We start from the raw sequence: 25762 nt of genomic DNA, 5'->3' as shown, positions 1-25762 counted from the left end.
GTGCAATGCAGTGCTGGGCACAACTCCCAGACACCCCCCCCCCACGTGGCACGTGGCGAGGCCCTGCCTGGGATTCCTGGTGAACTTCCGCAGCTGCAGCAGATACTGCCACGCTCCATGGGGCCGCACTTGCACCAGAGGCCCTGTGTTGCAGCTGCTGAGAGTTCAGGTCCCTGCTGCTGGCCTGGTTTCCACATCTCACCGACCCCACTGGGCCATGTGCTAACCCAGAGTGGGGAACTGTGAAGAATTCTTCCACCAGGCTGCCCTCCCCTTCACAACTCAGCCCACCCGCACAGCCTCCGGGCACGCGCGGCACCCACGCTCACTCCCGCCCTTGCTGGGCCCACATCCTTGTTCTCCAGGAGTCTCATCCATACTGCGCCTTTCTGAGTAATGCAGAGGATGGGGCCGTCTCCGTGCATGCAAGGAGTGAGGAGGAAGCGTCGCGGGACTGTCCTGGCTGTGCTGTGTGGCTCCGGTTCTTTTTCAGCATGGGATTTGTGCTTAGCGCCTAGAGCTGCAGAACAGGTACCCCACCGCCTGAGCCGCACTGCCACTCTTTTGGCTTCATTATTTCAGCGTCTTGTGTGTTTGCCTTGGACAGCCTGGACAGCAGTATGCACCATCCCCTTCTTTACAAGCTCCCCTGGGGGTGGGGACAGAGAGGCGGTGGAAGAGGAGGAGGAGGAGGAGGAGGAGGGGGAGGAGGAGCCACCTGTACCCTCTGTGGGACTCCCCTCCCCACCTCCCTCACCTTGATGTAGTAGCGGATGAGGGTCCGGCGAAGATCGAACACCTGCAGCATGGTGGCGGCATTGTTGTCCATGATGCTGTAGCCCTCCAGGACGTACTGAGTGCGGGTGACCTCCCAGGTGAGCCAGCGCAGGCGGAAGGCTGCGTTGCAGGACAGCAGGTGGGGCAAGTGGCCAGGCCTGCAGCAGCAGCAGCCTCTGTTGTCCTCGTCGCCTTCCATAATGGCCTCCACCTCCCTCTGCTGGCAGTAGGTTCCTGGCCAAGCAAAGTGGGAGGGCGGTGAGCCTGGGGTTGGGTGAGCCTGGGCCTCGGTTGGAGGAGAGCTGGCTCCAGAGTCCAGGAACCCACGCATGCTCCATCCCCGTCACCCCATATAGCCATGGCCACCTGCAAACTCTTCCTGTTTCCTAATCCTGACTCTCACCTGTGCGTTCGTATTTGTACTTGGATTCTCATTTCAGATGCATACAAGGAAGGTCATAGGTGCAGGTGACAGCCCAACCTGCGCATTACAGCCAAGGGGACAGGAGGCTCAGAAAGGCATGGATGGAGGGGACCTGGGCAGCCAGGGGCATCCTGTCAGGTTCCTTGTTGCCAGGCTGCCCCGGCCCAGCCTGACACCCACCGCCCTGCCCCCAACCACGTGACAGGACACAGTGTGGGCCGCTGTGTCCCAGGACACCGTGCCAGATGCGGGTGACAGCCCTCGGAGACACACATGGTACCTTCTTCAACATCGCCACAGAGACAGATTGCACTAAGGGGCAGTTTCGGTCACGGAATTGTCATCTGGAAGGTCCGAGCAGGCTGGGGGAGGGGGACTAATACACTAGCAGCATGTGGAAAAGGGAAGGTCCTGGCGTTGTTCACAGACCTAACCATATGCACCGGCGGCACTGCATTCAGTAAAAGCATTCTGATTTCTGCCCAAGGCACTGATGGCTCATACTGGTCTCCTTGTCTGTACAATAAGCTCTTGGGGAAGTGACGTAAGAGACCACTTGCAACCCCACGGGTGACCCTGCCCCTGCAAGGCTGGGAGCCATTACTATTATTTTTACCAGGCTGTGGCTCTGTTGGGACTGTGCCTGGTAGGCAGGGAGGCCTGACCAGAGCACAGATCCTGCTGATGTCCCCATACCTGCCCAGCTCCCCACTGGCTCTGCCCAGTCCCATGTCATAACGCAGCAGAGATGGCATCTCCAGCCTCACATGCTAACTCTCGCTGAGCCACAAGGACATACGTCTACACCAGGAGGCCTGATCCCAAGGACAAATGCGGGCAGTGCGCCACATTAGAAGTGAGGCGGTGACCACTGGGCTCAGGTCTCAGGACCCCTGCACGGGCTTGGATCAGGGAAGCCGAACGTAAGGTGCAGGGATGCATGCTGGGCAGCCAGTCAGAGGACGGTATGCGGGACTGCCTAACCAACACTCCACACCTCCCAGTTATCTGTTCTGCTCTGCTCCAGGTGGAGCCCACTGGCTCGAAAGCCAGCCCTTGGTCTGTCTTAGCCAGGAGGCTAGCTAAGAGGCTGTGGAGGTTGGTGGAGTGGACACTCGCACCCATGACTCTGTGTGTGTGTGTGTGTGTGTGTGTGTGTGTGTGTGTATTGCACATGAAAAGGTGAATGCTTTGGACTTCTAACCTTCCCAGAGAAGCAAGGGGAGCAGGCCAGCAGACTTGAGGCCTCCACACGGGGACAAATGAGAAGACGGTGGCCAACGGGCCTGCCAATGGCCCACTGTGCAGATGCCTAGTTCTGGGTCTCCCGTGTCCTGCTCTAAGTGGCAGAAGCCACACTCAGGACCGTATTGTGAAAGAACATGAAAATGCAGGTGTGCTCACTCTGCTGTGTGTATGCAAATCTGGGCCTGCATCTCAGCCAGGTGCACGAGCTGGGAGCGGAGTTCCTCCGAGGGGGACTAGGCAGGTCGGCCTGCACGTGCCCAGGCCGGCTGTCCACCACACTGGAGGGGTGCAGGTGGAGCCACAGGCTGGCTTTGTCTGCTGGTTCCTGTCAGAGCTGACTTGTGGCGCCTTGGCTGTGTCTGCATCCTCAGGACCTGAGCCAGCGGGACAGAGACGGCACTCAATCTGTTTTTAAAAATTAGTTTGGGGAGCATCCTGAGTGCTTTAGTTCTGATGAATGAGAGACTGCTTAATTAGAAGTCGGGAAAATTAGCGTCTGCCCTGAGTGTGTCTGGCAGATTCCAGAGGTGTTGCCATACCGGCGTCTGCTGACTTCCTATGTGCATAGCCACGGTGTGTGTACATGCGTGTGTGTGTGTGTGTGTCTGTGTGTGTGTGTACGCACATATGCATGTGTGACTCCCTGCAGCAAGCCATCCTGCCCTGACCTCTGACCTCTTCCTCCTCCCTCTCATTTCCAAAAGAGCTGGCACTTCCCACCTTAGGATTCCTTTGTCACACCTGACGGTGCCAGGCTGGATGAACCCTAACACCAGGAAGGTACCACGTCAGTCTGAAAAGGGATTCACAGAATGAATGCAAACGGGAAATCTGTCATGAGAATGATAGGGAAGAGTGCAGTGGAGACAGCACCACCAAGGTCTCGCGGTCACTGAGCCTGTGCTTTCACTGCCGGGCCGGTGCAGAGAGCAGAGCTGGGGTGGAAATAGAACGATTGCTTGGAGGGCCTCTATCTATTTCTGGCAAAGACACCAGAGAGGCTGTCAATGCCAGGTCCTGCACAGAGGGTGCTGTGCGGTGCAGACGCAGTGATCTTCATCATGCAGGGGTGCTGTGTGGCCATCACACAGGGGTGCTGTGGGGCACGGGCGCAGTGTCTCCATCACACAGGGGTGCTGTGCAGCGTGGGCACAGTGGTCTTCGTCACTCAGGGGTGCTGTGCAGCATGGGCGCAGTGTCTCCATCACACAGGGGTGCTGTGCTGCGCGGGCGCAGTGTCTTCATCATGCAGGGGTGCTGTGTGGTGTGGGCACAGTGATCTCCATCATGCGAGGGAGCTGTGCTGTGAGGGCGCAGTGTCTTCATCATGCTGGGGTGCTGTGGGGCGCGAGCGCAGTGTCTCCATCACACAAGGGTGCTGTGCAGCATGGGCATAGTGTCTCCATCACGCAGGGGTGCTGTGCGGCGTGGGCGCAGTGATCTCCATCACGCGGGGGAGCTGTGCTGTGCGGGCGCAGTGTCTTCATCACGCCGGGGTGCTGTGGGGCGCGGGCGCAGTGTCTTCATTGCTAGCCCTGCGTTACAGTGTGGGCTGTAGACTGTGGATGAGTACAACCCAGCGAAAGCACGGGCCTCGCCTGCCGCATCAGCCTTGGGATCTTGCGATTATCTGGAAAGGACCTGCCTTTCAGGACCCGCCCAGCCCTGAGAAACATCGTTTCTGCTGTGGACTGAATGCTTCCCCTCAAACTCCACGTCTCCAAACCCCACCCCAGGTCACGGCACATATCACAGGGCCCCAGGAGGAGGTTGGGTCACCAGGGTGGGGTGCTTTGGAGCCCGGGCAGAAACACCAGAGACCAGGCTTCTTCCTCTTTCTCCCACCATGTAAGGACACTGAAGGACAGCCACCTGCAGACCAGCATGTGTCCATCAGCACCTGACCCTGGACTTCCAGCCTCCCGATCTGAGAGAGCGCTGTGCATGCTGCTGCCTCCAGCCTGGGGCTGCTACAGAGGCTGCAGCCCACATGGACTGAGACCAGAGACCCTGTCCACCTGACGCTGCTGTGTAGGCAAACCCGAGTGCACATCCCCCTTGTGCAGCTGAATGTAGATGCACGTGGGCATGAGTGTGAGGCACCTGCTGGGACACAGCCAGGCTGGAGATGGGGTCGATGTTTCCTGGGGAAGTTGGAAAGTAAGAAGGACAGAGACCAAATCAACCATGCAACCTGTGCAGATGCTGTACTGGCTCACAAACCCGGGTCAGATGCTAGGATCCCTGCGGTGGGGGCAGGGGTGGGAAGGGAGGTGCAACCCTGCGGTGGGGGCAGGGGCGGGGAGGGAGGTGCAACCCTGAGGTGGGGGCAGGGGTGGGAAGGGAGGTGCATGAATCTGATGTTTGAGGGTAACAGTCATGCAATGGAGAGTCTTAAGGGGTCTAAGGAGACGAGGAGAGCTGTGCTTAGGAAAGATTCCCCAGTGAACTCCACGGATCCAGAGCAGTGGTGTGGAAACTGGTCCCTATGGCCCAGGGCAGGAAAAGAGGTAGGATTGGACCCCAGTGCAACACAGGAAGAGACATGAGCGATGGGGTTGTGGGACCCCTGGGCTCGGCTGGCCGCGGCCCCCTGTGGCACATGGCCTGCAGTGGAGGGAGGCTGGTTCGATTTGCACCCTCCAGCAACTGTGCGCATAAATCCCCGATGTCCAAGCATCACACACAGAGCCTGCTGCCCCTTCCTTTCCTTCTATTCTGATAGGAGCTCACCCAGATATTCCAAGGGACTGGATTGACTCTATTCCACAAGAAACCCAGCATTCCATCATCAAGATTACATTTAGTGCTGACCAGTGGGGCTATTTAAAATAACCTGGGAAGGCATTCACGTAGCTGTTTTCAAATGGTCACTACCTTTGTCGGCCTAGTGGACAAGGCACGAGGCAGGGGTTCCATGCCCTGGATACAATGGCCTGTGACCCATCACAGAGCAGGACATGGAGCCGAGTGAGCCTCTGCCTGTCAGCCCTGACTCCTCAGTGGACACCCAGCCCAGGAACGGTGTAGCCAGCAGTTCTGAAACCACCTCTCACCAATGCACAGGCCAACCTGGCTATGCGGCTATGACCTCTCCTTCTAAAAGATCATCCTGTGCAAGGCTCCTGTCTCCTGAACCAAAGCTAGCACTCCTCTTTTGTCATAGACTCTCTCATGAGAGAACAAGCAAGTCTTTTGAAAAACCTTTTCTCCACCAGCCCATGGGGGGGGGGGGAGAAAGACAGAAAATTAACCAAACCATTTGGTGTCCATTGGGCAGTTGGGAAGTGGAACTCTAGCAAACGTTGAAATGCGCAAAGCTGTTGATTCTGTCTGTGGTAATGTGACCCACGCCCCATTGTGCCTGTCTGTGGTAATGTGACCCCTTCTCCCCACAATACCAAGTCTGACTCTTACAATGAGGACCGGATGCCCTGCTTGAGTCGAAGCTGTGTTATCTTCCTTTGCTCCTAAACTTCCTTTGCTTCCCTGTCCATCGGAAACCCTCTTCCTTCATACACTTGCTTCCTGGGCCAATGTGCTTCCGACCTTCCCATAATTCAAAGTGAAGAAATTATCGGCTTAGGAATTCTGAATGGAGACCATAGGAGTTTATTGGTGAAGTCTGGAATCTGAGGGATTACTTGAGTTCTGTAGGTGTAACCACTGTGGATCTTCTTCCCCTACCTTCCCTTTACCTCTCTTTTTCATCTCTCTCCTCCCTTCTCCTCCCCTCCCCTGATTTCCACAGGGACAACCCTAGACGTGGATGGCTAAATCTCGCTCCCTATCCTAAGTTTCTGTCTAGAACCTCCTGTTCTCCAGTAACCACGATGCTTTCAGCTCACTTCCCCTAAACTTGATTTTGGCTTTGAAGGTCATTGTCTCCTTCCAAGGCTCACAGTTCATGGGTGCCATCACTGATCTGCCCCCTCCCTGTGCCTTCTGGCACTCTTGGCTGCACTCAGCAGCTGAGCACTATGACACAAGACACCCTTACACACAGTCCTTGCTCGGGGGGCTTGGCTGGCTACAGAAGGAGCCACACGGAAGACCTAAGGGCAGCCCTGCCTGTTTCGAAAGAACTTTCTTCTTCCAAGGTCACCTTGAGCATCACTGTGGGGTGAGGAGGCAGGAAGTGTGGGACAGCAGGGTAACATGATTTCCCAGCTGGTGCTCCAATGGTGGCCACCTGGGATTTCTGACCCAGCAGACTCTGTTTCTCTTGACAAAATTTATACTTGGTGCCCCTCAACCTGCTGGCCTTCTCACTTGCTTTGTGACCTTGACCTAGATTCAGCCGTCAGCTCTTGTGTGTTTTCCTCAAAGCCTCCTTGGCTAGGGAGATGTAAGTCATGTATGCAAATGCAAGAGCAGTCAGGCCTACAGTCCTGATTTCTCAGGTGAGCAAGAATGGAATTTATTTCTATTCTGTGCTTGAATGGGCCAAAAAGAATAGAACAGAAACATATGGCTGACTTATTTAGATTCCTTTCTGTTAACAGTAGGGGCTGAACTCAGGACCTTGTATTTGCTAGGCCAGCACTCTACCATTTGGGCCACATACTCGGTCTACTCATATCCTGATGCCACCCTTGTCTTAATCATTCAACACGGTGTTGATTGAGACAGGGTATGAGAGGTGCTTGCCCAGAATGGAAGCTTATGTTCTATATTTGGAACACGAAGCTCTGTGCCAGAGACTAGCTGTCCACAAGCTGCTGCTTTTCCTCTGGGACACTGGAAAGCATTCCTCAGCCCACCAGTGACTGTGTCAGTTCAACAGGGACCACAGGACCATAGGATGTAGACAGAAATGCTGAACCTAAGGCTTGGGCCTGGCTTACAATAATCCTCCACTTTCCACCAGCTCTGTACGGATGTTCAAGGTGACCTTGGGGGCAACGTGTAGGCAGCTGGCAGTGCTTTCATTGGCCAGGCACCAGGAGAGACTCTGAGGGAATGCCAGGCACATCAAAGGGTCTGTTGGTCATGGACTGGTCACTTAGACACATTGTTAGAACCTCTAGTGTGGCCTCAACTGATGCCCCCAAGTTTAAGTGAGAGGTGACCAGCAGCCATGAGAACCGCAAGGTCAGATGCTTCTTGGCCTGGGGCACCCTGGATCTGGGGCACATGCGCATGACCTTAGCATGTCCGTTTATCATGCAAATATGACCAGGGAACGGGTAACACGAAGAGGCAGGCCATGGGAGAGGTCAGGAAGGAGGTGACAGCACAGGCCATCTGTCCAGTTTCTGGGGACATGCCACCTGGTATCCAGGCTCAGTGTCACTGATGTGGGTCCCTTGTCCAGATGTGGCTCTTTTGACCCTTCCCCTCTGCCCGCTGGGCAAGCCTGTGCCCTCTCATGCGCCCTCTCCTCTCCTCTCGGGTAGCTAGAGCTGATGTCTGAGGTTTGAAGCTAAGAATTATGGACGTTCACTTTCAGCGTGGAAGATGACAGAGGGACTTTCTTTTTTCTTTCTTTTTTGCTTGGGGGTCCGGTCGTGGGGCCTGAACTCTGGGCCTGGGCGCTGTCCCTCAGCTCTTCACCTCAAGGCTAGCACTCTACCACTTGAGCCACAGCACCACTTCCAGCTTTTTTTTCTGCTTATGTGGTGGTGCTGAGGAATCGAACCCAGGGCCTCATGCATGCAAGGCAAGCGCTCTACCACTAAGCCATCTTCCCAGCCCCAGAGGGACTTTCTTGCCTGTGGCTTTGGGGACATGGCCACCTTCTCTTGTGTATTTTTCACTTCCTGAGAAGGAATCAGGAATGAGGGTATAGTCCAGTATTAGAGCACTTGCCTGGCATGAACACAGTCAGAGGAGGCTGAATCCCCAGGAGAGAGAGAGAGGCAGACAGAGACAGAGGGAGGGAAGGTAGGAGGGAGGGGGGAGGGGGGAGAGAGGGATGGTGGGAGGGAGGGAGGGAAGGGCTCATGCTGAATGCAGCTCACATTTCCACTCGTTTCCTCAGCGTTCTAGAGGTGAGAGACCCACAAGTTTAGATTTCACTGTCCCCGGCTGAATGGGAGTATATTAAATTTGAACACAATAAAGCCTATTGTCTGGAAGAATAGAGAATGAAGAAGAAAAGGAAAGGATATTTAGAACAACACCTAAGGATATAAACAGGCTTTGGGGAACGCCACAGTGTGTGCTGCAGAGAGAATCAACAGAACAGTCATTTTAGGTCAACGGAGTTCTTCCTGTAACAAAAGCACAATTTAGATTCTGTCAGGCTGCAGGCTCAGTTAAAGTCCCCGTGTCCCAAACTCTGGTCAAGCTGGGTTGAAGGCGGTGCACTGTAGGAGCCTGAGCGAGCCTGGCTGGATAGGCTGGCATTTTCCGCAAGACGGTGTTGCTATGCTGAAGTGAACTTGGGGCCCGCTGCCCTTGAAACTGAGGTTGTCTAAGGAATCCTCAGGCCCTAGCGCAGCCCTTCCCTTCTCAGTCTGGCCTCCCAAGCATGGCCCTGAGCACACAGGAAGTCATCTGTTCTCTACCCTGTGAGGTTCCAGGAGTCTGGTTGTTACAACATTCTGCCCCAGAGAATGACCCCCCTGCCTCTGATGGCCTGGCAGTGCCAGGCAGCCACAGGGCCCCTGTGCAACCACTGGAACCTGAGCTCTTCTTGAACATGACTCTGGACACTGGAATGTGGCGGCAGTCGACGGCGCCCATCCTGAAGGCCAGCCCTGAAGAGGCGTGCTGCCCTCCGTGGAGTCCCATAGGCTCTTGGGCCTTGCCAGGATGTGGAGTCTGGGTAACCAGGTAGCGCCCATCCAGGGTTCTAAGGTCACATTCACCCTGGGGTGTGGTATCCAGGACTACAGCCTCACTGGGGCAGCATGTGTGTGACCCACCCTGGACAACTGGTCAACCACGCAATGCTGAGAAATACTGCAATGTCGCTGCTCTCTTGTTGCTGTGCCACTTTACACCACACATTTACACTACAGGCAATGCTGGGTAGCAGTAGAGATCCAGATGTTTCATAACTGAGAAGGACCTTGCCTTTGAGGAGGGGCTGGCAGGCAGAAGATCTAAGATCTAATCACTTCGCCTAAGATCTAATCAACTTTGGACCGTTTGAATTCAAAGATTAGTTAAGTTTGTTAATAAGGCCGACAACTACCTAGAACTTGTGATAGAAACCATAACTCACATTCTACTAAGTTAACTTTGAAAAGTCTTCCCTGGAATTCCAAGGAAACCTGAAGAGTTCTCCAGGTAGCTGCTGTTGGGAAAGCCAGGGGACATGCCTCCACTCAGCCCCTGAGACGGGGTCTGCCACCCCCCCGCCCCATGGCCTCTTGTGGCACGTTCCTATTGTTGGAAACCGGCTTCCTGATCACTCTGCAGAACCCCACAGTTTGGTCCAAACGTCACTCCTTCCGGTCCCAATGTTCACAGAAATGCACTGGACATATGCTCCAGACACAGGAGCTACTGCTCCACAACAGAGACAGTCCTCTGTGCAGAGCCACAAGGGAATGAATGTCCACGGAGGCAAGGCTGAGGGACCCCCACCCCAGAACTTAGAGACATGCCTTCTTTAGGTCAGGATGGGAAACAACGGGCACAGGGGCATAGCTGAAAGGCGCCTCCACCATGTGGGAGCTTCTGCGCACTTCCCTGGCCTTGGCTCTGATGCTTCCGCCGGCCTGGCCATGGGAGGCCATGGCTGGCCCTTTGGCCCCTTGCTGTTGTCACCCCTCCTCCCCATTTTCTTGCCCAAGGAGAATCCCTCCTCCCCTTCAGATCTCGCCTCACCTCTGCTGGACTGGCCTGTGCCCCGACGATGCCATCTCTGTGTGCCCCTCTGGCCCACAGTGCCCTGTGGGTCACAGCCCTCACACTCAAGCTCAGTGGAAGGGGATCCCTCCCCCAAGTGACGGTCACCTTGGTGGACACAGTCACCCCACGTGCAGCCGTGCTCCCTGTGAGTCCCCAGCTCCCCAGGACAGAAAATGAAAACCCAGGGCCCCTCTCTGCCTGATGGATTCGCCTGGGTAGATCCAGAGCCTATTAAAAATGAAACATCCAAAAGGAGCCCTTCGGCACGTGTGCCCAGCCCAGTTCACTGCCCCTCCTGACAATCCCACTGGTAACCGCCCCTTGCCCACCGTGATGCTTGACCTGGACTGCAGGCAGCTCCCCTCAGCATCTACTTGTACTGTGCCCACCCCACCTCTGACCAGGGGACTTCGGTACCATCTTTCACTGGCCCTGCTTCGTCTTTTGGCTTCTTCTAGAAGCCTCCAGGTGCAGCCGACAGATCCTCAAGTGTGAAGTAGCCAGCTGTTTCCCTCCCCAGAGACCCCACGCGGCTCCCCAAGCTCAGCTCTGGCCTCCCCCAAGACACGCTGCAGCTGGCTTGCTGGCCGGCCTGGCCAGTCCCAGACATCACCCTGGCCTGGCCACACCCTGGCACAGGTCAGTTCCTACACCTTGAACATTCTCCTTTCTCCACCTATGGGCCTTGCTCCACAATCTTGCCCACCAGGGCACCCTTTCTTCTCTGCAGTGAGTTCATCTCCGAGCCCCATCCATAGACCTCTCGTAAGTGTGCTCCCTGATGCCACACCCTGCCTGCTCCACCGCACAACTCTGGCTGTGGGTTCTCAGAAGCACCAGGGCCGCAGACCTAGACGGCCCCAACACACATGGAGCAACCGACACTGGTGGAACACCTTCCCTGCCACAAGATCGCTCAGACTACACAGCAGCTGTGGCATTGTTCTTTGGAACAAAAACAGCTCACAGACAATCGTTCATGTAAGTCCCCAGTATTTCTGCCCAACAGAGCTAGGTTGGTCCTGGGTTTTGCTGGAGGGACTAAGCCACGTTTGGATCAGCCAGCCCCCAGGCTTGGGTGTGATGGAGTAGCTGTTCCCCCGCTGTACCGGCTTCTGCACATCAGAACACTTGAATGGAGGGCAAGGTGGCCAGCTCTCCGTCTCATTCAGCCTCTCCCCTGCCCCGGGGCATCTGGCCATCCCTGGCTCAGCCATCCCTCCCCCACAACGCCTACAGTGGAGATGCTCCTACCTCGGAATTCCAGCCCTCGGAGCTGGAAGGTGACAAGACCATTTCCTATTTCAATCAGGTGCACGAAGGCATTGAGGTCATCTGAAGCCAAAATGAAGCAATCGCCAGAGCTGTAGTTACCCCACCGGCCAAGAAGCAAGTCCCCACAGAGGGACTCCTGGAGGGTCCGTGTCAAGTGCTCATAGAAGATGGAGTTGAGGTTGTTGTCGTCATTTCCTGCGGCAGACGGGAGAGGGTCAGTGAGTGTGTGTCCCAGGCTGTCACTTGTTATGGGGAAAATTAGACTTCACGGCCAAGTGCCGGTGGCTCACACCTGTAATCCTAGCTAGTCAGGAGGCTGAGATCTGAGGATTGCGGTTTGAGGACAGCCCAGGTTGGAAAGCCTGTGAGACTCTTATCTCCAATTAACCACCAAAAATGCCAGAAATGGAGCTGTGGCTCAAGTGATAGAGCACCTGCCTTGAGCTTATGTACTCAGCCTTGTGCTCAGTGCCCAGGCCCTGAGTTCAAGGCCCCACCCTCCCTCCATGCAAGTTCGACTTCATAGACTCCAAAAGAGTTGTTCCACCCATCTTCGTGCATTCTGAGACCACCTTTTCCCTTTGGACTCCAGTGCAACAGCCCTTGGGACACATGAATTAAACTACTGACTAGATGCAAGTGATAATTAACAAACTAACAGATTCTCTGGCTGAGAACTGTGAGCTTAGACAGTATTGACTTTGCTGCTTAATGTTTCCTCCTGGAGGCCTTCCATGGGTGCAAGTCAGCCTAGACTCTCACACTTCAATGTGGGCCGTGCAGCTGGCTGCTGGTGCTGGGCAGCAGTGGTCCCTGCACACGCACTGCGGCCTGCATGCCCACCGTCAGCCACAGGGCCTTGGGACAGCAACCAGTGTGTAACCATACAGGTATCCTGGGCAGAGGCACTGTGACCTCTGGTTCCTGAGTGAATACAGGGGAGTGGCTGCTGCTCTTCACAGGGCCACACGTGTCCCCAGCCGTGGCCATTCAAGTTCTGCACCTGGGCAGGATATGGTGCTGTTCATGTGGCAAGGCACAGGGGATGGGTGACTGGATGCCCTGCTCCCCATGGACGGCCAGCATGATATGGGAAGGGCAGGGCCGGGCTGGATAGCGAGTTCCCTGGGTCCTCCTGCCAGGCCCCACCCCACCCCTCACTGGGATATCTCAGTATGCTCCTTAAAGAAAGACAGAATCACCAGCTTCCTGCCTCAGGCCGTGGGTGTGGAAACCATCCTGGGTGTGGAAGAAGGACCAACAGTCCACCTCAGGACCTTTACTTTGGGGGACGAAAGGATGTCTGGAAAGCCAGAGAGGCTTAGAGTTCCCCCCAAGAGAAACCACTAGAAGTAAGACTCAAGTAGCCCTCTGGGTCATCTCGTGGGAAAACAGAGTCTGGTGGTGGGAGATACAGGCTGACAGTCCACCCAGAGTCCAGTCTACACCAGAGGGGTGGACAGAGGTCTGCCCAGAGCCCAATCTACACCAGAAGAGGTGGACACAAGGTCCAGTCTACATCAGAGGAGGTGGACAGGAGATCTAGTCTACACTGGAGGAGGTGGACAGGAGATCCAGTCTACAGTGGATGAGATGGACAGGAGGTCCAGCCTACACCAGAGGAGATGGACAGAAGTCTGCCCAGAGCCCAGTCAACACCTGCGGGCTCTCATGTAGTTCAAGGTGCAGAAAGCTCTAAGCAATTCTGCCAGCCGATAAGCATCCTGGCTGGGCAGTGAAGCCAAGCTGAAATCAGTGCACTGATCACCTGACCCTGACTACGACGGGCTCTGTCCTGTGGCCATGACCATGGACCAGTCAGATGTCAGGGACTTGCTCTCCTACACTCGATCCCGGCTGAGGCTGCCGCTATGCCAACATGGAGACCACAATGTAGGATCACTGAGGTCCCAGGTCTTTGAAAGACCTGAGTGAGAGAAGCATCACTTGCATGGCTACTCAAGTTGTTTGACATTTAAATGAAACAAAACAATTAAAATCTTTGAAGGAGCATCTTCTTAGAATGCAGCCACCTCACATCTGTGTGATTAGGCCTGTGAGGCAGTCCTTATGGTCAGTGGAAAGCAGAGTGTGCTGGTGATGCTGACCGTGTGTCTGGCACCCTGGTCCGCTAATCATGGAGTCCCACGGAGACACAGAAATGCACCCATCCCTCACCTCCACGCCCGGACACAAGTGTCCACCAGAAAAAACCCAGAGTCTCCAAAATCTTCAAATCTTAAATTCTGATTTTATATTCACTGTGTGTACACAATTGAAATACAGGTGAGCCCAACTTAAGGGGGTTGGGTTTGGGGATTTTTGACTTTATAATGATGTGACAACAGTGTATGTTTAGTAGAAACTCTTCTTGCCAAGTTTGCAACTTCTTCTTTTCTGGGTCGGTGGTGGTGGCACGCTGCAGGCCCCATCTCCCCACAGCTGTGAAGGGACGGCTGTCGCTCTACAGTGTGTGGCACTGCCAAGCTCCAATGTGGCACCCGAGGGTCCTGGTGTATTCTTTCAATGTACACCGGCTCACCTAGGCATCTGCATACAGAATGGGCAAGATCTCATTCCTCCTAGATGAGATCTGGGGTACCAAGGAGGATGTGGGGTCACTAAAAATATCCCCCTCATTTAAAAGTACAGTGGACATTTGCACTCTGATAAGAAGGAGAAAGAATGGAAAATGAGAGCGATGATGGAAAAGAAAAAAAAAGTCAAATACTTTTTCAAGCAGGCAAAACCTTCCCTAGCTTATGGCCGCCCGAGCTTTCTAGAGAGGTCCGGATTGCACATCCTGCAGTGGCTTGTCTTTACCAACATCCTATGGCTGTTTTCCAAAGAATTCTTCTCCGAAGACCAATCCCTGGGCTAACAGTCTGTGCTGGCGTTTACCACACAGAGTAAAATGGCCTAGCAGAGTCACTCAGTGTGAACAAGAGCTTGTCAGTCCTCAACAAGGAAGAATGCATTTCCAGATTTACCCAGGAGTCTTGGCATCTTCCTTGACTGGCTTTGTCCTCATTTGCCTATTCACCAAGACCAGCAGGTCCATCACAACCGTAAGGAATGAGCACACTCACTTGTCCTGTTGGAGTCTATCCTCAAGAGAAGACAAACACGAAGCTTAGGAGGAAGGTAGAAGAAAGCTTCTTACCTGGGTCCCTTTCGATCTGGACTGCCAGTCTCGTGTTGGAATTATCCACGCGCCTTGTTCTAGAAGGGGTCACAAAGGTAAAAGGTCAGGATTAGATCCTGCAGGCTCGACAAGCGTGTGAGCAGGATCTGCAGAGGAGACAGCACTGGGGTGAAGGCTGGCCACGTGACACTGCAGGAAGAGAAGAGTGGGGAGGGAGGATGGTGTGGAGATGGGGGGGGAGAGGAGGAGGGAAGGGATGGGAAGGGATGAGTACAAGGCTCTGAGTTCAAACCCCACTGCCATCTAAAAAAACAAAAATACGAGAAGAAAGGGCCTCTCTCTAGAAACATAATCCACATTGACAGCAGAATTACAGAATTTACACAGATGAGGACACACGGAGGGTCCTGCGTGCACAGGAGAAGCATGGGCTGTCCACACAAATGCATAGCAGGCTGCAATCCATGCCTGCACCTCAGCTCCCACACGGACTGAATCTTAATTTCACCTCAAGACCTTCCACAAATGGAACCTTCTGCAGCAGAATAAACGATTTTTAAAGTGGGACCCAGAGGACGGAAAGCCAGTTTCCAACCTCCTTGGAGAATTCAAAGCCTTTTGGAAGCCCTGTTCAAAAGCCTCTTCTGAACCATGGTGCTAAATTCTGATGGGAAGAATTCAGCCAAGCCACTTGCTCCCTGGTCTCGGCTCTCGGAACATGACCCCCGCACCGCACCCCTGCCCTGCTCTGGGTGGGGGTAGGGGGCTCCCACCCCAGGGCTGTCCTCCTGTGAATTTCCTGCCTACCACATGCAGGTGCTAATTAGTTCAGTAATTGGATTTCTGTCTCTACTGTCCTATTGTGTAATGTCAAAGCTGATGCTCAGTAGAGGACTGGGGATTCAATTTCACCCCCATCTCGGGAGATGCATGCAGATGTGAGGGTGCAGACCACAGGAGATGCCCAGGGTACGCCTGTCGGAGTCACTGTGCGTGGACAGCTGCATCCGGGGCACGGCCAGTGCCCCTCCCAGGCCTCTCCAAAGAAGCCCCTTTCTCTCTGTAAACACGGCCCGGTGCAGGGGCAGAGCTGGGGGTGGGGGTGGTGTTTGGGTCACCACCATCTGCCCATCCCATCACTCCCTCCCTCAAACACTGCGCTCGAGGGTGGGTTCAGGAGTGACTAGTCATTTAACAGTAATTTTCTCTCCTGGTATCACTGCGGTCCCCTGTAGCAACACACACCAAGTGCGGAAGGCCATGTCTTACGTTGGGTCAGGGAATCTGGCAGGCTGGGTAAGGAGCTGGGTAGGGTTGGTTCTTACAGCCAACCCAGGGTGCGATTGGGGATGGCCGGCCATTCTATCCAAGGGCAGGACAGCACAGGGGACAGGGACAGGAGGACAGCGAGGGCGGATGGAGGGACACGCCTCCTTTGATTGGAGACTTGTCCCAGCACACCTGGGCCTGGTGTTTGCTCGCCATGTGAGCTCTTGCAAGGCTGGGTGCTGGCCAGACAACTTGTCCTGAGGATGCTTTGCACATGCATGCCTGTGTGTGAAGTGATGGGCCTTGGGGGCTTCATGGAAAGTGCTCGGGGCTTGGAATAAGGCCAGACCTGGGTTAGTATCCTAGCTCAGCTGGTTGCTGGCTCTGAGACCTTGGGTACTGTATGTGCTGGCCCTCAGTTTCCTTTTCTGATCTGTCAAATGAGAAAATGTCGCGTGAAGAGGGGCAGGGCTGGGCTGCACCCATGGCGGTGAGGGGAGGTAGTGAGCAGTGGATGTGGGAAGATGAAGGCTGCACCCATGTTCTGCCACCTCACTGCCTCTTCCACCTGACCCTGCATAATGGGGTGCAGCCCGGCACATCCCAGCCTCTGGGTCAGCTCAAGAAGGGGTCTCACAGTAGGGACCAGGTGTGAAAAGTGGGCAGGGTCCCGTTCCACGATGTGTAATACCCTCAGATAAGCCGTGCCACTCTCCTGGGAGCCAGGAATGTGCCGCTCTCGGGGCTGGAGGATGGTGATCACAGCCCTTCAGCCACCACTGGCGCCGGCATTGTGACTAAGAAAAAGTGCATGGGCCAGGTGCCGGTGGCTCACACCTGTACTCCAAGCCACTCAGGTGAGAGCTGAGGCCAACCCGGGCACAAAAGTCCCCAAGAGACTCTTACCTCCAATAAACTACTCAAAAAAGCCAGAAGTGGTGCTGTGGCTCAAGTGGTACAGTGCTAGCCTTGAGCACAGAGGCTCAGAGACAACTCCCAGGCCCTGGGTTCAAGCCCTAGAACTAGCAAAAAGAAAGAGAAAGAGGAAAAAAAGAAAGAAAGGAAGGAAGGAAGGAAGGAAGGAAGGAAGGAAAGGAAGAGAAAGAAAGAGAAAGAGAGAAAGAGAAAGAAAGAAAGGAAGGAAGGAAGGAAGGAAGGAAGGGAGGGAGGGAGGGAGGGAGGGGGAGGGAAGGAAGAGAAGGGAAGGGAAGGAAAGGAAGGAAGGAAGGAAGGAGGAAAAAGTGAGTGGAGCCAATCACAGCGGTGCACACTTGCTTTCCCAGCATTCAGGAGACCAAGGGAGGAGGATCATAAGCCAGAGGCCAGGGCGGGCTTCCAGATGAGCCTGGGTACATGGTAAGGCATGGTCTTAAAGAAGAGTAAGGAAAAGAGAAAGTGTGAGAAGGCCGAGTCCGGGCAGGGCCTGACGTGGAGAACAGGGGTCTTTGATAGTGGTGTTGGGGGTGCGCACCGCCTTCTAGATCAGGACACAAGCCTCATGAGGAGCTGGTTCTGCTGTGCCCCCCTTCCTCCCCACTCCAGCACTGGGCTCTCTGCAGGCTGTGGGTGTCTGCCCTGGGTTGGAAGGGGCTTCTGGGCCTACAGGGAAGTGGAAGGATGGCTACCCTTTACTACGAACCACCCTGAAAGGTTCCCTGGGCATCGGTGCTCCTGGGGCAGTGCTCCCCCCTCTCTGCCCCTCAGGAAGCTCACACTGCTCAGGGGTGACAATCAGGGCCCCAGAATTGTTACCTCTCCTAAAAACACTTGCAGACAGCCAGAAATGGTGGCGGATGACTCTACTGCTAGCATGCCCAGAGGCTGAGGCAGGAGGATCGTGAGTTGAAGGCCAAGCCCTGGCTACACAGACCCAGGGTGGATATGTGGAGTCAGGTGAGCACTGTGAGCATGGCCCCGGTGGTCAGGGCAGGCCCAGCCCAAGAGCACACTTTCTGGGGAGTCTACGGTGCCCACTGTGTTCAAATAACCACCTCATGGGAGAAGCTGGGAGCCATCGGCCCTGAGACAGGACAGAGCACATGGCCAACGGTCAGGGCTCTGCTGATGGCAAGGGCCAGCGCCATACGGGAGGGTCAGAGTTCCCGGGTAACAGCCAGGACCCAACCAGACCCAACTAGCTCAGAAAGAGGCCAGCCTGGCTCCGGGCCGTCCTCACACAGGCTGAGCCCAAGTCTTCCCTGAGGGTGTGGTAGGATGCCCCTGAGCTCCCTCTGTGGACACTGCCCCTCCTCCCTAGGCTGGACTGGTGAGCTGCGAGGCAGATGGGCAGCCGAGTGAGGGTGGCACTCCAGACCTATCCCCAGAGCCAGCCCCCACCCATAAAGGGGCGGCAGCCTATCACTGGCGGAAGGAAATTCAGAGCTCGTCCAAGTAGTGGCGGACGCAGGGGAACACCCTGCGTGCAGCTGGGGGCTTTCCACCGTGTGCAGAGACAGAGGGCGGGACACGGGGAAATGCCGCCCTGGTCACCCTCTGAGAGCCAGGCCCGCAAAGCTCTCCCCTCAGGACCCAGAGCCCTGGTCTTTTCTCCTGCTTGGGCTTCACCAGCGGCCACATTTCCTCCAGAGCCTCAGTGCCAGGATCGGAGTTGATAAGGTGGGAAGTCCACCCGAGTTCGGATTTGCCTGAAGCCTGATCCACTCAGAGCCAGAGCTTGCCATGGAGAGGCTGCAGGCCCGGCCCCTGTGGGGAGGCATATGGCACAGGTGTAGCTCTTACTTGTAGTTTTTCTCCCAGAATTTCACCGGCCGGACATAGGAGGTGAGGAAAATGACACTCCCGAGGAACGGGCTCAGAGGTGTGGAGAAGATCGACGTGGCAACCGTCTGGAAGAAGAGCATGGCCGAATCTGAGGGTGGAGTCAAGGCAAACAGAGGTCACCGCCATGGGCACGAATGTCCTTCCGGAGGGACCCTCCTCAGAACCCCTGCTCCTCATTTTGTGCTTGTAAGCAGGACACCCCCCATCTCTATGCACAGATGGAAAATGCAGACCTTCCAGAATCATCCTTGCAGGTTGCATGTCCCACCATATACACCTGCAGTCCTCATTCAAACCCCTGTGGCCTCAGACCACTGACTCACAAAGGCCTGAAACCCGAGACCCGAAGACCATTTCCTCCCACAGAGACTGCTTGCCCAGCACGTGCCGGCCACATTTACTAAGTAGTAAATCAGTAAAATTAAATTATACTTTAGAAAAAAAAACAGCTGGGTGCCTGTGGCTCATGCCCATAGTTCTGGCCACTCAGGAGGCTGAGATCTGAGGATTGTGGTTCAAAGCCAGCTCAGGCAGATAAGTACCAGTGAAACTCTTATCTCCAATTATCCACTCAACATATGTACTACATGGAGCTGTGGCTGAAAGTGGTAGAGCACTAGCCTTGAGCAAAAGAGCTCAGGGACAGTGCCCAGACCCTGAGTTCAAGCCCTGCAACCAACAATAAATAAACAATAACAATATCATTATTTGGGAAGCCAGCACCAGTTTCTTCAATAACATTTTCCCACTATTTGTAAATAAACATGTGTATGTGTGTGTGCACATGTGCCCACGTGTGCATCACCAGGAGGCTTGCACAGAGGAAGGGGGTTAGGTAGCAGAGTGTGCAGGCAAACAGGACAAAGCCACATGCAGTCAGGTGTGTCTGGGGCTGGACAGTGCAGTCTGCCCCTCAATGAGGACACAAACTCCCGAAGACAACACCTCACGTTTGCTATCTTACCATGGCAGTTGCTCAGAGGTGACAGGAGTCTGGAACTTGTAACGGTCAGTGTGTGGAGTTGAGAGTGGCGTGAAGCAAGGCGGAGGGTGGGGGGAGGCTGGAGTGAAGGATGACCGAGTGGGTCATCTGCCGGGGGGCGAAGGGGTGGGCAAGGATGGAGTCACATGGCAGACCTGGGCACACAGGACAGACATCACCACGGAATGCAGGATGGGCCCGACATGGGGCACCCGAAGCTCTGCAGTTGTCTCCGGGAGAGCCCGGGGCGTAGCCCAGGGAAAGGGCTGGAACACAGGCACTGATCACTGAATGGTGAAAAGCAGTCACAGACGCTCGGAAGGCTGTGGTGAGGATGCCTCCCTGCACATGCGCGTTCGGCAGGGACAGCGTGGGACGTGCGTCTGTCTAATTACTGAAGACGGCTGTCTCCCACGGGCTCCACACACGTAGAGCGCCTGCATTCCCGGCTTTCCCCTGGGTTTACAAGTTCAGACACCAACAGAGAGACGTGGGGAGAAAACGTGCTAGCACTGGAGAAAGCAATTTACCCACTGGGCCCTGTGGGCCCGAAAGCCAATTCAATTCCAGAATGGAGTAAATTACTCCGTTCTCGTGCTGGGTTGGAGGCCCTAGTTTAATGGGGTGATAAAATAATTAACATGGCAGCGTCGGGATCCAGGCTGGTGTTAGAAAGCTTGTGGCATGGACAGCATACTTTACACCCAAGCCAAGGTGGGGAGGTGGGATGGACAGGCGGAGCCCAGGCAGCCTCCGTGCCCCCACGAAGGCAGGTCCAGGCCCCATGGGAGTGGATGTCACTAACAGCACAGTTGTGGAAACACAGCAAGAGATCAATGGAATGTTCTAGAACTACTAAGTGGGCCACCAATTCTGCACCCTTCCTGCTTCAGCCTCTGAGGAAAAAGTGCATGGGCACGGGAGAAGCCCAAGCAGAGATGGGTGCAGATGCTGCTTGGATTTGCACAGCAGACATCGAGCGGCCAGCATGTGCCAGGTGTGAGCCTCGAGGCCTGTTTGCCGGGCTGGGGACAAAGCCAGACAACCTCTGGCTGGGATGGCCACGCATGCCCACGGAGGCACAGACACGCCGCCCTCCAGAGCCCCAGGACCTTGCTGAAGGAAGCAGAGAACCACAGGAGCAACCTCAGTCAGAGGAAAGGGGGCGGGTGAGCTCACCCTGTGCCAATGCTTTCTCTAGGTTTGTTCTGCCAAATAACCCTGAGCCACTTCAGAAATGCCAGGGCAGGTCTGGGAGCAGGGACCCAGACAAGCCAGAACACGCCCCTCCACGGCGGCTCTTGATTTGCTTTCCGAAAGGTTTCAAACAACCCTGGAGGAGACGGCCTTAACTCTGCAACATATCAACCCTCAGTGCTTCTCCAGGGTTTTCGTGGCTGGACAGCTAGCCCGTCCCAGTCTGGTCCCCTGTGAATCACTTCAATGCACCTTACGTCAACGCTGTGTCCAACAAACACTGACAGACAGCAGCTCCCACGAGGCTGAGCAGCCCAGACCTGAGCTTCAGCCTTGCTGAGGAGCAGAACTTTTCCTAAACCCATAAAGTCTACTCAATGTACAAACTGGTACAAATACAGAGGAACAGGAAACCTCACAGGCCTGGAAACTTTCTACCAATCTCTCTCTTCAAGAATATTTACAGTAGGGCTGGGAAGGTGGCTCAGTAGTAGAGCGCTTGCCTTGCATGCATGAGGCCCTGGGTTCGATTCCTTAGCACCACATAAGCAAAAAGAAAAAAGCCAGAAGCAGTGCTGTGGCTCAAGTGGTAGAGTGCTAGTCTTAAGCTGAAAAGCTGAGAGACAGTGCCCAGGTCCAGAGGTCAGGCCCCACGACCGGACCCCCCACCCCAAAAAAGAATTTTTCAGTTAACATCTTTGTCTTTCCATACACACATATACACACACATGTGCATACTCATGTGTACACAGGAATGCACATGTGCACAGAAAACAGCTATGTCAGGAGAACCTCAGAAGGGCATGTCAGGTTGGTTTTTAAATGAATTAAAATGAATTATCATGCAGAAACATAGAAGCATTCAAGGAAACCAAGCCTTTTTTGTTTTGCCAATAATCATGAAACTAAGCAGCAATTTATTGTTTTAATCTTCAAAGATATGGGGAATTCCATTCATCTCTAGGTCTGTGCTTTTAACAGTGATGAAATGTGTATGTACACACGTATATATAATAATTATGTTATGTCATAACATAATATTACATACGTGCCTCCGCCCAGCTCAGTGATGTGTAATAATGGCAAATCAATCTGCACTACTTTGCACAAGCCAGCCCGATTGTGGATGTTGTTTCCATGTAGGAGGCGGGCTGTCGCACTGCAGCTCTGGGCATAGAAAAAGGAAGCATTGGCAAAAACAGAAGGCGTGTGTGTGTGTGTGTGTGTGTGTGTGTGTGTGTGTGTGTGTGTGTGCATGCACACTGTGGAGCAGAGGAGCCCTGGACCAGGAGGTATCTTTAAAGCAAAGTGGCCCGAAGGGGACCCAAGCGCCTCCCCGTGCCCCCATTAAAATGTTTTTGGTGCCGGGTTCCCCTAGGAGTTCCCCTCCAGACAGCATGACTCCCTGAGCGGGCTGAGGGCAGACAGAGAAAGGATACGCGGGACGGCGAAGAGCTGGGCGAAGACATGGAAGGAGGAACCCCAGGCCATCTGCCAGGGGGCCACATAGGCCAGCACGAACCGCAGCTTGTGCAGCAGGTCCCCGAGCTGTGAGAGAAGAGAGCAGACTCAGTGGAGAGGCCGGCCTGGCTGCTGCCGCCTGTGCGGAAGCTGCCTGCCACTGCCGGTGGGCACCTTCAGCCTGTGCACCTTACCTTCCTTCGTCCTGCGCAGAGCACGGGCCTCTCATGCCTTAAGTCTGCCATAGGGGGCCATAGGCGGCTCTCCTTGGCATACGTACTAGGTCCACCCCCGGACACGTGGGTCGGGGCCCCTTTCACAGGAGTATGTGCCTGGACCGTTCTCCTGCCGGCCTTCCTTCCAGAGGGACGGCCTTGCACGAGGTCCTCAGCGTTGCGTGTGGAATTCACGGCCTCGCCTCGGCTGCTCTTGCTGCAGAAACTACCTGCCTACTCTGAACTGAGCAGGATCTGTGACACTCGCCAGCTCGGGGCCGGCTCTGCCCGTGGATGTGCAGGGTGCCGGGGAGACTGAGCGCCTGGCTGTGGAAAGTGGCAGATGAGCCACAGAGGCACAGCTCCACCCCTGCCACTTGCAGATGCTGTGGGTCCTGGCCACACCAGGCTGCTCCCCCCCGTGACCCCCCTCCCTGCCATCCACTGGGCAATTTGAGAGGGCACCGCGGCCTCCCTCCCACTCTAGCTAGCATCTCGGATAACAACATGCACTCTCCACCAAGGCATGGCCACCAAGAAGAGGAAATCTGAATCCTCAATTGAGCTCTAAGTGTTTGCATGAGGGGCATCATGACAAGCCAGACTGGCTGGGTGAACAAGGACACCAAGGAATGGTGTGAAGAACGGGCAAGACTTATTGGCCCAGCACCGAAAAGCCAACAGGAGATGGGGTAACTGGGATCTGCTCTGAGAAAAGCTGGTGGGGTCCTCTCCGGGTTTTCTTACTGGGGTACCCTCCCCTTACTTTTCCTGTGGTTCTCACAATTACTGGCCTTCCAGGAAAAGAATGTGTAGCGAAGTCAAACTGGGTTGGCCATCAGACAGGAACCCAGGAAGAAAGTTCTACAAAGCACAGCAGATACAAAATGGCCATCCAATGTCACAGGCAGCTGCTGGCATGCAGAACCCTGGGCCTAAGTGTGTGTGTCTGTCCATGGGACTCCAGCCACAAGCTAGCAGTGGATTTTAGATGAAAGCTGAAGACTTGTAAGGAGAGAGAGAGAGACAGAGAGAGAGAGAATGTTGGGCACTAAGGGAGCAGGAGAGGTAAGAAAGAAGCAGGGAGGAGCAGGTGGAGGAAAGGTCTAGACACAGACATGTGGGGAAGGAACAGAGGTGGACTCTTCCTGGGGTCTGTAGGGGAATGAGAATTCTGCAAAGGAGGTGAGTGATTTTTGTAATCTTTACTCTAGGTCACTTTTGTTAGACACAGAGGGCTGACTGTGTCTGCTTCTGGTCTGCCAGAGGGGCAGCTTTTGTGTTTGCTCCGGGCTTGGCTAACGCCTCTGGGTCCTTCTGGAAGGGCTCCACAGCAGAGAGGCAGTGTTCTCCTGGGCTGCACCTGCCCAAGCCCTGCCTTAGGCTCTTGCAAAGCCATTGGCCATGCTCTGTACCACTCTCTAGACGATGCATGCGGATGGAGAGGTGAGTTCTAGCCAGACTCCAGCCCGACTTCCTTCTGGGAGAAGACAAGCTTTCCTTTGCAAGCCATGGTCCCTGCCTTTCCACCCATGGTCATCCCTGCTGGGGAAGGCATGTGCCATCCTGGAAATTATGCAGGACCTCTGGGCTAGGACAGGAGGACAGGTCCTGAGAGGCCACTGGGGCGGCACCCTGCCCGTCTCTGCCCTCAGACCAAGTACTTCTGCCCTGGAAGCCATCTCCTCACTGCCCAGAGGTCCTGGCTTTGTTACTAACAACTTGTCCTGTAGCACACGTAGGTAAACTGCACAAGAAGAAGACAGGGTAGCTTCGGTGAAGAGTGATGTTCAGACGCCCCAAGAATGGACCACGGGCTGTGGAAGGTTGCTCTGTGGGGTCTGCAGAGGACGGCTGGTATGAGACTACCTTCCAAAAGCTGGGACGTCGGTCAGGCCAGTGCTGGGATCCGGCAGCAGCCCTCATCTCCAGGTGCAAAGCTCCGACTAGCCCAGCTTCACTGCTCTGTCATTAAATGAATCTATTGCTTTTTTTATTTTTATTTTTGCTTAGCACAGCAACTTGCATTGTACATCTAGTGATCAGATGTCCAGGGGTCCCGGATCCAGCACTTGTGTGCTCTAATTGCAGCCCCGGCCCCAGGTATCCCTCCTTGTGTCTCTCTATGCCTCCTTTGGCTCATGAATATTGAGAACAATAAAACAGGGGCTTAGGAAGAAGCCTCTGCTAAGCCAGGCATGGTGGCCTGTGCCTGAAATCCCAGCTACTTAGGAGGTAGAAACAGGAAGATCATTGTCTAAGGCTGATCTGGGCAAAAGCACAAGACCCTGTCTGAAAATAGAACCACAGTGAAGAGACCTGGGGACTGTGATTCAAGTGGTAGAGTACCTGCCTAGCAAGCGCAAGGCTTGGGTTCAAACCCTAGCACCAACAACTGAAGAGAGGGAGGGATGGAGGGAGGGACAGAGGGAGGGAGGGAAGGAGGGGCTGGCCTCTGCTGCTCAAGGCCCTGGGGTCAACTCTTCACATATCTCTGGTTCCTGCCCCACTTCTCCATGCAGCCTTGCACGGAGAGTGCGGGTGGAGGTCTGGGTGACGGTGAGGACAGCCGGTCCTCCCTGGGTGTAGAGCCCGCTGTGGGCCAGCCCGGCTGGAGGGCCCAGGGGGCTGGAAAGGACCGACAATGGATAAGCCCACTCTGTGACAGGAAGTGAGTGGAAGGAAACCGGACCCCAGAACGGTGCCCTGTTCTGGGAAGAGCCAGATGGGTGGGTTTGCTGTCTTCCCTTCCCTGTGCCTCCCCGGCACAGCCCCACCAAGGTACGCTCACCAAGTGAGCACTTGCTCTTTTGGACAAGGTATTTTGGACAAATACCTTCCTAAAAGCATGTATTCCTTAACAATAAGAAAAGAGTGGCTGTGCTTTTTGTATAACTCATACTCAAGACTGCCCATCTGCTCTCACAGAATACAGGGAAATGCCATTTGGAAATGTTCCCAGCGCCTGAACTTGAACCACAGCCCCCAGAACACGGTCCCGTGCAATTATTCATCAAACACCCTCTCCATTAATTTTAATTTGCTAAATGGCAAAGGCAGGGCTCTGTGTTGAACGAATGGCCTGCAGAATGTGGTTCCGAACGTGTTCTAACATGCGGCAAAGTTGTCGGAGGGAGGGAGGTTTTCAGGCCATACTTTTGCATCCTCTTCCAGGTGCTGAG

At 54.8% G+C, this 25762-nt stretch overlaps 1 protein-coding gene across 1 annotated transcript in view; it reads right to left on the bottom strand.

The window, feature by feature from the left end:
• Pcnxl2 (pecanex-like 2 (Drosophila)) overlaps window positions 1–25762 on the bottom strand; it is a 96778-nt gene that overhangs the window by 15894 nt on the left and 55122 nt on the right. Inside the window, exons 23-27 of the mRNA XM_013014568.1 lie at window positions 22344–22452; window positions 18684–18813; window positions 14694–14752; window positions 11510–11725; window positions 758–1011 (exon numbers count right to left, since the gene is read on the bottom strand). Coding sequence (XP_012870022.1) covers window positions 758–1011; window positions 11510–11725; window positions 14694–14752; window positions 18684–18813; window positions 22344–22452 — 768 coding nt within the window. The remainder of the gene's footprint in view (window positions 1–757; window positions 1012–11509; window positions 11726–14693; window positions 14753–18683; window positions 18814–22343; window positions 22453–25762) is intronic.

This window comes from Dipodomys ordii, unplaced genomic scaffold, assembly GCF_000151885.1.
Source record: "Dipodomys ordii isolate 6190 unplaced genomic scaffold, Dord_2.0 Scaffold24, whole genome shotgun sequence".
Lineage (NCBI taxonomy): Eukaryota > Metazoa > Chordata > Mammalia > Rodentia > Heteromyidae > Dipodomys > Dipodomys ordii.
The sequence above is the reverse complement of the archived record's forward strand: the minus strand, read 5'-3'. Positions and strand labels throughout refer to the sequence as shown.